The sequence below is a fragment of the Camellia sinensis genome, chromosome 4, assembly GCF_055761805.1.
Source record: "Camellia sinensis isolate YWXY chromosome 4, ASM5576180v1, whole genome shotgun sequence".
Lineage (NCBI taxonomy): Eukaryota > Viridiplantae > Streptophyta > Magnoliopsida > Ericales > Theaceae > Camellia > Camellia sinensis.
Window position 1 is genome coordinate 58,266,794 of NC_138964.1, and position 13,267 is coordinate 58,280,060.

General features: G+C 36.3%; 2 protein-coding genes across 5 annotated transcripts; both read left to right on the plus strand.

The window, feature by feature from the left end:
- Nucleotides 1–4,440: 4,440 nt before the first annotated feature.
- LOC114322518 (uncharacterized) lies at nucleotides 4,441–10,015 on the plus strand. Of its 4 annotated transcripts, none has more exons than XM_082924980.1 (5): nucleotides 4,441–6,076; nucleotides 6,227–6,302; nucleotides 6,454–6,549; nucleotides 6,617–6,664; nucleotides 9,932–10,015. In XM_082924980.1, the coding sequence occupies exons 1-4, from the start codon at nucleotides 5,960–5,962 to the stop codon at nucleotides 6,622–6,624; spliced, it is 297 nt and encodes a 98-aa protein (XP_082781106.1). In that variant the 5' UTR covers nucleotides 4,441–5,959; the 3' UTR covers nucleotides 6,625–6,664; nucleotides 9,932–10,015. The 4 variants fall into 4 exon arrangements, with proteins under 4 accessions (XP_082781106.1, XP_082781105.1, XP_082781103.1 ...); XM_082924979.1 differs by lacking the exon at nucleotides 9,932–10,015 and adding an exon at nucleotides 6,819–7,130; XM_082924978.1 differs by lacking the exons at nucleotides 6,617–6,664; nucleotides 9,932–10,015 and having other exon boundaries at nucleotides 4,685–4,813; nucleotides 5,960–6,076; nucleotides 6,454–6,610.
- Nucleotides 6,712–8,167, plus strand: LOC114322555 ((-)-germacrene D synthase-like). Its single transcript, XM_082923306.1, has 4 exons — nucleotides 6,712–6,735; nucleotides 6,819–6,872; nucleotides 7,554–7,882; nucleotides 7,969–8,167. Exons 1-4 carry the CDS (start codon nucleotides 6,712–6,714, stop codon nucleotides 8,066–8,068), a joined length of 507 nt encoding a protein of 168 aa, XP_082779432.1. The 3' UTR covers nucleotides 8,069–8,167.
- Nucleotides 10,016–13,267: the final 3,252 nt, after the last annotated feature.

Sequence of the window (13,267 nt, forward strand, 5' to 3'; positions counted from 1 at the left end):
TCCACCTAGAGCTTATATACACACACAAACTCTCTTAAAGATTCAATGTAGAACAACCATTTTAGGGTAACCTACATTTGACTCTTTAATTTGCTATTCCACAAACCCAAAAACGATGTTAAGTTCCCATATACTCATAAATGGTTTTAATGAACTATTTGCATCGCGTGACTTGCCAAGTGACAAAGAACACGTCACCTCGAACTCACCCCAAAAGATGTGTGGGGCCTACTCAAATTTGATCTCAAAATTGACTCAAAATAAGCCTATAAAAAAAAATCATAATTTCCAACAAATTTATGTGGTGTTTATTTTAATATTTATTAAGTAATATCTTGGTATTTAATTTTTTGCTTGTTCAGTTTTAAAAAGATAATTTAACATGTGTACAATAAATGATTTAGAGTAATATTTTAAAATCATCAAATAGCTTCTTCCACTCAAGATATTGTCACATCATTCATTTTTATTTGAGCAATGCTAAGGATTTCAAAAAAAAAAAAAAAATTATCAAATATTCTATACAATAATCATCTATATAAATATTGTGTAAAATATTTAATAATGCACTTAGACTCTTATAACATTTTTTTTTCTTGCCCAAGTGTTTTGCTTCTTCATTTGTTATGCAAAGCGGTTCGGCAAATTGCATATATTAGACCCGTTTGGCGAACTTTGTGACATTGTTTATAATAAGGATAAATTACAAATGCATTCTTTGAGATTTGCTTAAAATATGAATTGTTCCATGTAGTTTGGAAAATTATAAATACCTCACTGTCAGAATTTTTTATTTAACAGAATTAATTGAAAAAGTAAAATTTCTAACTGTTCACCTATACAATAATAAAATTATTTGAATTATTAATTAAAGTAAAATTTTAATATTATTAAAAATTGTTAATTAATTTGATGATTTATTAATAAAATGACCTATTTGTTATGAAATTAGAAACTTTAATGGACATAATGTAATTTTTAGAACTACATGGGGTTATTTGTAATTTAAGCAAATCTCAGGAGGTGTGTTTGTAATTTACCCATATAATAATATATATATTTTAAATTTTGAAACTTCAAATTATCAAGTGTAATTTGTACTTGTTAGGTAGAAATAATTTAAGTGGGTGTTTGTGATTTGTTTTTATTGTAGTTTAATTTTTAATTTTTTTTTAGTAATTTGTTTATAAAAAATTCAAAAAAAAACTTTAGTTTTTTGGATTTTACTCAATTAGACGGACCAAAAAAGTAAAAAAAATAAAAAATTTAGAAAAGACAAAAAAAATTTGGTTATTTGTTTTTCTTGGATTTTTATTTATTTATTTATTTATTTACTTTTAAGATTTGTCTACACAGGATGGGACGAAATTTTTTTTAAAAAATTAACATTATTTTAAAAAAATACTAAAAATTAGAAAATTTAGAATTTTATTTTATTTTATTTTATTTTATTTTTTTATGAAAAATAGGTTCCAAACACACACTAATAACAATAATGATTGAGACCCTTAAATTTAGAGACTCCTATAACTCCTAAAATGATTTGGACTATTCATGTGATAGAGATAGGAAAAAAACACACACACACACATAAATGGTCCATTTGTACATATAAATGGTCCAAATCGTCCTAAAAATAAAAAAATAAAAATGGCTTAGATTTTGAGAGTCTGACTCATTTTTCCTTGTAACTTATAACTTTAAAATATATATACACCGAACAAACTCATTATCATATGGTTGCTTTAGATCAGCCTTGCCTCTTACGAGGCTGTATTGTCTCGTTCGTAAAAATCAAATCAATCACATTGTGGAACTTTCAGATCCACAAAAGAAGAAGGAAAATGTTGGATGAAAACAAAAATAAAAATAAAAAATGGTTCAATTTTGGTGTGGCTTTGGAATATTTGCACATTTGTTGAAATCACACTCACACTGCAAATTTCAAATTAACTATTCAAATTTTGTAATTAGCTCTCATTTGGCATGACAAAATAAGAAAGTCTGTAAGCTTATCAAATCATTGTATGGTTTGAAACAAGTGCCTAAACAATGGCACGAGAAGTTTGATAACGTTATGTTGTCAAATGGGTTCAAAATCAATGAGTGTGACAAATGCGTATATATCAAAGACACTAACAGAGATTATGTCATTTTGTGTCTATACGTTGATGACATACTCATTATTGGTAGTAATGATGAGATAATTAAAAATACTAAGAGATTGTTAAACTCTAAGTTTGACATAAAAAATATGACACATCTCATGATGCGAGGAGAAGAGATACTAGATGAAGCCCTGGTTTTTACCACCACTCACCTTAAGTGCGCAATACCCAACTTGAGCAATCCTCTTAAAGAACAAGTAATTCATGCTCTGAATCAGTCCATCCATTATGGCTTCACGAGGCTAGAGTCAAGCCATTACATATTCTTCTATGAACAAGATGATTCCCATAATGAAGTTCTACTGAATTTTGCCAAATTAGATTTCAACCTATTGTAAAAAAAGCACTAGTGGGAGCTAAGCGAAATCACAAGTGAATTCTTTAATCAGTCATAAAGGCTATGCTATTTGGAGAGAAGAAAAAAAAAATGGTATAGATTTAAATTGGGCACTTTTTTTATCCACATATTTAAAATTCTGAACATTTTTTTTTGGGAATATTTTTCTTGGGTATCATTACAGGAAATTAGGAATTTAACGGCGTTTAATTAACGACGTTTTATTAAACGTCACGTTTTCTAATTTTTAACGGCATTTTATAACCGTCGTATATTTTTTTAACCAAAACGGCACTGTTTTGTAACTAAAGGCGTTAAAAAACGCCACCAAATGCGGTAGATACATGCGCCACCTTTTTGAAACCCTTATTCTTGAATCTGAGCCCTTTCTCTCTCTTATGCGCATACATCTCTCTTATCTTATACGCACACATCTCTCTCTCTTTCTCTCAGCGACAAAGAAGACAGAGGACATAACTCTAGGAAGAAGCTTCGTCTCTCGAAAGATCAATCGGCTGTTCTTGAAGAGAGCTTCAAAGAACACAAGCTCCATCGGCTGTTCAGAGCGATTTCAAAGATTCAGATCGATATCAATCGGTTGTTCAGAGCGATTTTGAAGATTCAGATCGATTTTGAGATTCAGAGTGATTTCGAAGCTCCGTCGCCACCGTCATCTGCACCGGTGAGGTAGCGAGCTCTACCGTCTCTCTCTCTCTCTCTAGATCTCTCTCTCTCTTTAGATCTATGAGTCGTAACATTTGTACTTGACAACTTGGTTTTCACAATATTTGACTCCAAGTGCATATTTAGAAGTGTAGCAAAAATGTTAGTTGAGTTGTGTGAAAAGGCATGGTGTTGATATGGTGATGGTATCTGTGCCTAATGGATAATTTTTTTGAGGAATAGTTAGTGGATGAATGCAACAAGCAGCTTAGGCACTGGTCTCTTAAGTTCTATTAGTGGATGAGATTTGTGGATGTATAATAACAATGGTCCTTTTTAGACTTATTTTATTTCAATAACGGTGCCCAGAGAATAATGTATAAACCATGCTCTGCAATACACAACACAAGATTGATTTTTGGGTTGAGGAAGTTTCGCAATGTTTTAGTCAATGAGAGGCTTAAGCTCAACTACTGGTTTTTTTTGGCATGCCTATTACCTTGATTGTGTAGTTAACATTTCATTTGAGATAGTACATTAGAAAACCAATTCATGAATTAGGTAAGAAAGAATTTATAAAGAGACCCTAAAATATCAGCTTGTATATGAGTATGGAATGAAAATATATTTGTTTTGTGGATTTGATGCTCAATGTGATGGTGAAAGAATTTGTCAACAACATTCAGTTTTACCACTATTGATAGTTCAAAATGGGAAAGTAGTTTATTAACTATATCCTTATGCATATTTCAGTCTCTGTAGCATGTAATATAATGTTTTGTTTGTACATTGATTTTATGTAGTTACAACTTTACAAGATATTATTAGGCTATCAACACTTCTGTTTGTGATCATATCCATTATTCTAATTTTGATTAGATGAAAGTGATCATATCCACAATTCTAATTTTTGATTAAATTGTATTTTTTAAATGATGATAAAAATGTTTTTATGGTATTTTTTAAATATTGCAGCAAATGAGTTAGTTATCTTATCTAAAACCTTAAAAGCAGTTCAATGAAATTACATTTGAAAAGATTTGTAACTATTGTTTGGCAACTGCTATTTGAGCTACAATTTTTTTTGTGCAATTAAGTGTCCATCAACACCTGTGCATGTTAACGCTTTTAAATCAGATAAATACCACTATGTGTTGGCATTTTTCCTCCGATGGGACTATAATTGGCTACCATCATATTCCTATTCTTTAATCACTTTAGAAATTGTCTGAAATTCTCTACCTATTTAGCTGTCCATATGTTTTGGAGATAGGTTCATTACTGAATTGCTTGATTTTCCATCTCTTTTATTTTTCTTGGGGTGTGAGGGGAATATAGCAGCAGTTTCTCTGAGTTCCATAATTCTTGTTATTTAATTGTGCAATTCGTTTTTCCACATGTTAGTTTGTGACCTGCAACTGCAAATGAGTTGACTGATTATCTTTTTGTTGACTTTTCAGGTTAATCTAGAAGGGAAATACATCGATAAGAGCATAGATATAACAAAGCTCACACCATCAACCAGAGTTTCCCTTCGTAATGACAACTATGTGCTTCACTTGGGCCATTTTCTTTTTTGCCTTCTTGTCATCCTTTCCAAATTCCTTCCTGTGTTGGTGCATTTAGGGGCTATGACTGTACATGAGTAAAACATCCTAGCTAATTTTTTCTTCCGTACTCTATTAAGTTCTTGTGAATGAGTTATTTTTTTCCCTCTGTGTGTGTGGTTTTATTTCTTGTCATGCTAATTATTCATCTCAACATCATATTTTAGATATACATAATGCATGTTACAGTGAGAATGGGTTGAAGAGCATGGCTGGCTTTCTAATCTTCCTAACCAAAGTTCGTTCTAAATTGCAAGTAATAGCTGCTTTCACTGTGCTTTAGAAGCACTTCTTGTTTTCATCTGTTTGATTCTAAATTATGGGTAATGCTCTTTCAATCTCTCCTTGCTTATTGATGAGCAACCTTGACATTATGCGATGATTAGTTTTGGGTATCTGTTGGCCATATGTTAAACGTCCATTTGCTCTGCTTCCTGGTTTTCTGGAGATTATGTTTCATGTATCTTGTCTTTGCCATGCTTACCTTAAAATCTTATTAATCTTGTTTTTTTAAAGGGTTTGCAGAAACAGGACATCTTTGGATCTTCAAATAAATCTGTGTAAACTGTGCAGATGAGTTTGTATGAAGATCTTGTAGCAGCTTTCAAAGTGAACTGGGATTTACGTCCAATTTGAAATGATCCAGTCCCTTTTGAATGGGCCATTTTTTGTTTGATATCTATCCAATTTCTTAATATAGGTTATAAATTGCACTAAATTGACCAAATTTAATAAATTAATGGATGAAATTGGTAAAATTGAAACTACATGACTAGATTGAAATTAGAGATATATCACAGGTATAATTGATATATTTTTTATATATAAATTGTTTATTATACGTTTTTGTTGAACACCTCCATATAGCATCATCTGTTTCGGGCTGTTCATGATGTTGCCACATCATTTTAACATGATTGGTAGTTTGATTCTCTTTGTTTTCAGCGATTACCAACTGTTGAAAACTACATTGAGAATTATGATTAATATTTTTTTCTGTCTTTACATATTGCGAGTGCTCAATGTATGCATTGAGGTTTGAGGGTACTTTTCTGTAACCATATGAAGATAGAAGAAATTGGATCGCCAAAAAACTGTTTGAATCTAATCTAAAGACTCTTCAGAACTTCAGTTTTAGGTTGTGGACTGCCTAGTTGTTTTTGACATTTGTGCAAATCTTTTAGATGGAAGAACTGACGAAGAACCAGATTTTTGCTACACATGCAGTTGCTGCTGCAGGTTCAGTCACATTAGGCACTACCCTCACTTACCATCTTGATACTATCAAAGTCCTTATACAGGTTCGAAGTTTGAAACCAACTTCTGTCTGCATTTTTATGCTCATATGTGTGTGTGTATGCATGTTGGTGTTGATTTTGGAATTGTTTGTTTGCATATGACTATCTGTTTCTAATATTGATGCTTATTTGTTATGGTGGAGAAAATAACAGGTAGGGTCAGTTTCTAATAAACAGTTGACTACAGCTCAGGCTCTTGATAGAGTTAAAACTTTATCAGAAAATGCAGGTAATTCGATCAACTTATTGTTTTGCTTGAGCTTCCATTAGTGCAATGAGTCATGTAGATAAGGTTAACAGCTACATTTGAGCTTAAGTTATTTATGATTCTTGTTTATTATTGCTAGTTAAATGAATATTCTCTTCAATGAAGATTGTAGGTTTGTATAGTGGTTTTGGGTGGTTAATGTTGGGAAGGATTTTAGGTGCTCTCGCTGGCTTTGGTACTTATGAAATTTTGACAGCTTTTTATAAAGGTATATTCTTCAATCTATGTGCAGTTAAAAGTTGTTGTGTTTGTTCTTAATATTATTCTATGTGCAGTTAGCTGAGGTGCCTGGGAATGTTGATATGGTTATCTTCCCAAATTATGTGAGTGAATTGGTTTTCTTTTAAATAATTATTTAGTACTTAATACTATGAATTTATACTACTATTATCTAGTAAGTAGTTTATTGTTTTGATTTCACCTTTCATATATAATTCTGATGTAACTTTTATTCCCTGCAACATTCCATTTTCTGAGTCTGATCTGCGCAAGGCCTCTGAATCATTGAAGAGAGTTGCAGCAGCGATTTTGGTAGCTCATGACTAAATTGAAGAGTGTACATCATATCTCATTTTATTTTTCCAATGATCTTTCAGACATTTCTTTGACTGGGCCAATAGAAAAACCCGGGAATTTTTTTCTTGGTAGAAGCTTTCATAGTACTTGTATGTATAATTAGTTTGAATTGCATCTTTTGTGCCGATCTGTTTTGTAATAACTTTCAACTTACCACTAGGCACTAGTTTAACTTTATTTCATCTTAAAATTGAAATATTTTTGCATATTGAGAAGCATGAGTTGATCCAATATTATGTTTACCTAAATTTAGTCAATATATTGAATGTTTTTCATCTTTATTACGGATATTTTTTTTAGTTAAATTTCACAGAATTAGCATAATTTCAAAAAAAAAAAAAAAAAAAAACAAACAAATGAAGCTGTAACGACGTTTTTAAACGCCACTATAGAATAATGTCAACGGTTATATTTTTAAAATAGAAAAGATCTATCACGGCGTTTTTAAAACATCGCTAAATGTGGCGTGACATCATTGCACTGTTATGTAGCACATTTAGTGGCGTTTTAAAAAACACCGCCTATACTAATACAATGACGTTTTTAAAGCGTCATAAAGTTACAACGACGGCTGCATCTTCGACGTTTGGTACTAAACATCACAAAAACAATTAGTGGCTTTTTTGATAGCTATAGTGGCATTTTTTAAATGCCTCTAAAAGTCTATTTTCCAGCAGTGTATGTAACGTTGTTGTTAATCAAGTCAAGCTATCTAGTCAAATTGATTCATGGGGTAAATATTTTAGATGGTGGAAAGATTTGGACTTTGCAAAGAAACTACCTTTTGCAAGAGATAGATTGGTGGAGTGCTACTTTTGGATATTGGGAGTATACTTTGAGCCCCAATATTTTCTAGCTAGAAGGATACTAACCAAAGTAATCGCCTTGACTTCCATTATTGATGACATCTATAATGCCTATGGTACCTTGGAAGAACTTGAACTCTTCACTAACGCAGTTGAGAGGTTTGAATTGATTCATTCTTTTCGTGATCTTTGGATTTGATAACATAGAAGAATAAAAATCTCTTCATAGGCAATTTGATTTTCAGGTGGGAAAGCAGTGCCTTAGATCAACTTCCAGAGTACATGAAGCTATGTTATCAAGCACTACTAGATATGTACAATATGATTGATGAAGAGATGGTGTGATGATCGGGTCGTGTTTTTCTTTCTTTTACTTTTTTCTTCATTCCGTTCCCTTCTCGCTCTCATTGAGTTTGAAACGTTCGGAGGTTATTCCCAAACAAAGTCCTTGTTCTTGTTTTATTCAGTGTTGATGTTCCTTTATTCCCGGGGAGCGTGAGGTCAGGTTCGGAGTGCCGGGGGTCGAGCTAGAAATTTTTCTAGGCTGCTTGGCTAGCCGCACGTGTGGGGGCTTAGGGCCGCACGTGCGGGAAAGGGCCACACGTGCAGGGTGTGAGGCCGCACGTGTGAATTTCAGGGGAGATGGGAGGCTGCACACTGCCTAAAAGGCAGGTGCGGAGGAAGGTGCGGCAGAGGGCCACCGCACGTACGGGGATGAAGGCCGCACGTGCGAGAAGGGGCGCTTTACATGTACGGCAGCCTAGGCAGTCCGAAACTCTGTTTTTTTTTCTTTTTGGTCCGAATGTGTATCTTATTTTTGACATTCCTCTCTCACTCTAAATCCTATTTTCCTCCTCCTCCTCTCTAGAACACCTCCTTAAACACCAAAATACTTTGATCCTTGCAAATCTTGAGTCAAGATCATCATCATCTTCCTCTAATCTTGAAGATCAAACTAGGGCTCCTCTTGGCATAGTGAGTGTTGAAGAATCCTCCATTAAAGCTAGGGTTTCTTTTTCTCCATCATCAAGGCCTTGAGGTAGGGACGTTCTTGAGTTATATATACATGTTTTGCTACATTGTTGATGATTTAAAGGTTTGCTTGAAGTTTTGTGTTAATTTTACATTTTGATTAAAAAGGTAGAGAGTTTCAAATGTGGGTTTTCAGAACTCAACCCTTGTCACTCCTCAATGGTTATTCATTAATAAAGTCTGAGGAAAGTGAATTTAGTTGGGTTTTACCAAGGAAATGAGAAGTGTTTTGTCTTAAAGAAAAACCCTAGAAATTGGAGATTTTGGAAAAATAGAAAATGTGCTTTGAATTCTTATTTTCTTGTGTCAAGAGGGTGAATAAGAGTAAGTTTCATCAAATGTTTAGCAAAATAGCAATATACTTGATAGATGAGTATTGAGATGTTATTTTAACATTGTTGCTAGCACTTGAACTTGTAATGTTGTGAGATAATAATTGTTGAGCACCATGGATTTTGAGAATTGAAAACTTGGAAGTTGATGTTTGAAAATTTCATATAGTCTTGGAATGGCTAGAATGTTGAGAAATGTTCATGATGAGAGGTTTTTGCTATGTGTTGATAGCATCGGTTGAGCATGTAGTTACTTTATGAGATGGCATTGGAAGAAGGAAAAATGAAGAAATATTATGAAATGTTAAATTGTTGTATCATACTCTCATTTAAATTATTGTTATTATTGTACATCTTGACATGAGTTAGAAAACATTCACATTGAGAAATGCTATATTGAAACGAAATCTACGGAAATGTTAAAGGGGTAAATACGTTGGTAAGTCCGGTTAGGCGGTGTAGATGAGATTGATAAGTTGGCTTGAATGTCTGGGGTGAAAGACCGAAAACACGCGTGGAGGAGGTACCACTTCCCTTTCGGTTAGCAACTGGTAAAGTGGGGTATTGGTAGAGCTCATAGAGCTTACTTGCAGACACCAACCTAGAGATTATTGAGAACATGGAAATTTTCAAATTGTGCATTGAAATTGATGAAATTGAAAAATATTATTGAGAACATGGAAATTTTCAAATTGTGCATTGAAATGAAATTCCTCTTTATTATTGGCATTTACATGGCATTACCTTTGCATTTTTAGTTGTTGAGGGAATTTGCATAACTGTATATACTTTGTGAGAATTCTCTACTGGGCTTTATGCTCACCCCTATGGGATTTTGGTGCAGGTAAAGATGTGGTGATCCCGCCAAACTGAGGGCGTGGATATTGTTGTGAAGAGTAAATAACTCTATTATTTTGTTATAAATTTTGTAAAACCAAGGGCTAAACGTGTATGGGTCCGAGAGACCATTTTGTGTAATCGGGCTATTGCCTTGGAAGATGTAAGCCCTTAATGGTATTTTATTGTTTTGAGATTAGGTGCTTCACATGCTATAGATTCATGTGTAATGTTATCATTAAATGTATATCTGCATGTGAAACTTTTGTATAAACTCTCTTATTGATTATGCAAGGATGAGAGGTGTATTGTCATGGTTTAGTGAATGTTAATTAACGTGGGTAGTTCATGTTGAATTATTTTGGGGCGTTACAACTTGGTATCAGAGCTACCGGGTTTGAATACTTGGGGCTCGCGGGAAGTGGTTGCTATACCACAATGGGTTCATTTCGCATGATTAGGAAATGTTTTGTTTAATTGTGATTATGTGATAGCATGCTTATGTGACTATATGGGTATGAGATTGGACTTTTGGGATGTTATTTGCGCCTATTAGATTCTTTGAGGTCTTACTAGAGGGGTACTTGATCAATACTCCTTCTACTAGGAATTCTTGGTTTCTCATGGGACGAATCTCATCACCAAAGGATAATTCGTATGTGTTTACATGGCTATATGCTTATGTGGAGTGAATTGAATTGTTTGTGTGTTAGAATGTATATAATTGTTATAGTTTAACGTGTGAGGCAAGTTGTGAGCACTTTTGGAATTATGTGCTAAATTATCTATCTTGTTCCTTAATTAGGATGTCAAGAAGGGTTCAAAGTCGTGGTGGTAGAGGCGGAAGACGTGGAAGGGGCCGCCAGGGTGGGCATGGAGTACCGGTTCATAAGATACCGATGCAAGAAGAGGGTTTAGGCCAAGCTAACATGGCCGAGCAAGTGGGGCAAGCGAAGGTACCGGGGCAAGAGGGCCAAGCCGCGATGGGGGCCCTAGCCCGGGAAATGGCGGGGGCATTGAGGGAGTCCATGAACATTTTGAGAGTGGAGAGCCAAGCTAGGGAGAACGCCGTGGAGACAAGGGCGAGCTTCCTCATGAGGGAGTTTTTGCGGGCCAAGCCGGATGAATTCCATGGTGGCCCCGAGCCAAAGAAAACGGATGAATGGCTCGAACAGACAGTGATGACGTTTGAGATGCTTCACATTGAGGACAGTGAACTTAGAGTGACTCTTACAAGTTGCTATCTCAAGGGGGACGCAGGCCAATGGTGGACGTCTGCTAAGGGCCGAATTGAACCGACATGGGAGGCATTCGTGGTGGCCTTCCAAGACAAGTACCTACCTCCCATTGCTAGGGAGAGGTTGAGGCAAGAGTTCCAAGACCTTAAGCAACTTAATATGTTCGTGGCCGAGTTCGAAGCGACCTTTTCTAGTTTGTCTCGGTTTTCACCGGAGTTAGTGGCGACGGAAGAACGTCGTTGCATTGAGTTTGAGAAGAAGTTCAGGATGAAAATTTTGTTCAAGGTTGCCGGGAACATGATCCGGAATTATGATTGCCTTGTGGAGGCGGCCACACATGTAGAGATTACCGTGGAGGCCGATGAGGAGAGACTTCAGAATTCAAGGTCTAGGGACCAAAGGTCACAAGGGGACTTTAGGCCCAACAAGAAGAGTTGAAACACCTTTTCATCCCAGTCCCAGCCGCAATAGTCTAGATCTACTTTCCCCTTGCCTAGTGCGGGCCCGAGAAAGAGTGCATCGAGTGGGTTTTCTTACTTCAAGTGTGGCCAACTAGGTCACAAAGCCTTTGCATGTCCACAGAAGGGAGGAAGACAACAGATGTTGCCACCACCACCATCTAACCGATCTCAGAGTCAGTCTCAGAGTAGGGGTCAGGGGCTTACTTGCTACCAGTACGGTTAGTCAGGGCACATGAAGAGGGCTTGCCCGTAGTTGGGAGGTGCATCTGCCGCATCGGGGTCGAGGCAGACTCAGAGCCACCAACAGGCTCACTCAGCTCAGACTTCACGAGTACATCAGAGAGCCGCTTCGACTTAGTCGGTTCAACCGGCATATGCTTCGAGGGACGAGCAGGTTGATCAGAGGCCACAGGGGCGCGTGTACGCTGTTACTGCGCCAGAGCAGTTGCCAAGATCCTCGGTAGTGAGAAGTATTTTTATTGAGTGTAATTCTTTGGCCAGCGTGTTGATAGATACAGGTGCGTCTCATTCATTCATATTTGCTGCATTCACATCTATATTGGGGCTAGAGGTGACACAACTAGCATCTCCGTTCAGAGTAGAGTCTCCAATTGGGGGTATAGTTGATCTAGATCGGGGTTGTCATGGTTGTGAGATAGTGGTTGTCGGGCGTAGACTCCCGTTTGGTTTTGTGTTGTAAGACATGTCGAGTTTTGACGTTATCCTACACATGGATTGGTTATCTTTGTATCGAGTAGTGATTGATTATTTTCATCAGAGGGTCACAGTGTGCACTCCGGGTGGTGATTGTTTTTATTTTCTGGGGAACAGGGTTGATTGGGTCGTATTGCCGATACTTGATCCTTGTAGTAGGAACGAGCTTAGTGGTCTTCTTGCTACTCTTTTGGATAGTGAGGGCGACGGGACTCGAGTTGAGTTGCCAAGGGTAATTCGTGACTACCTGGACGTGTTTCCCGAGGACCTTACTAGTTTGCCACCCCACCGGGAGATTGAGTTCACCATTGACTTAGTGCCTGGAACGACACCAATTTCTATGGCGCCGTATAGATTTGCACCCGCAGAGTTGCATGAGTTGAAGATTCAACTCCAAGAACTTTTAGACAAGGACTTCATTCGCCCTAGTACGTCACCTTGGGGAGCGCTGGCTCTCTTTGCAAAGAAGAAAGATAGGTCATTGCGGTTGTGTATCGACTACTGCAAGTTGAACCGAGTTACTGTCAAGAACAAATACCCTTTACCCAGAATAGATGACTTGTTTGATCCACTTAGAGGGCCTTGTTGCTTTTCGAAGATAGACTTGAGGTCGGGATATCATCAGTTGAGAGTCCGGGAGGAGGACATCCAAAAAATGGCCTTTCGTACGCGTTATGGCCACTATGAGTTCCTTGTAATACCATTTGGGTTGACTAATGCACCGGCTTCTTTCATGGATTTGATGAACCAAATTTTTAGGGAGTACTTGGATCATTTTGTGGTCGTCTTTGTAGACGATATCCTAATATATTCGACTTCTGAGGAAGAACACGAGGTTCACTTGAGGGTAGTGCTTGATTTGCTTAGAAAACACCAGTTGTATGTGAAATTTGAGAAGTGTGAGTTTTGGCTCACCGAGGTGAAGTTTTT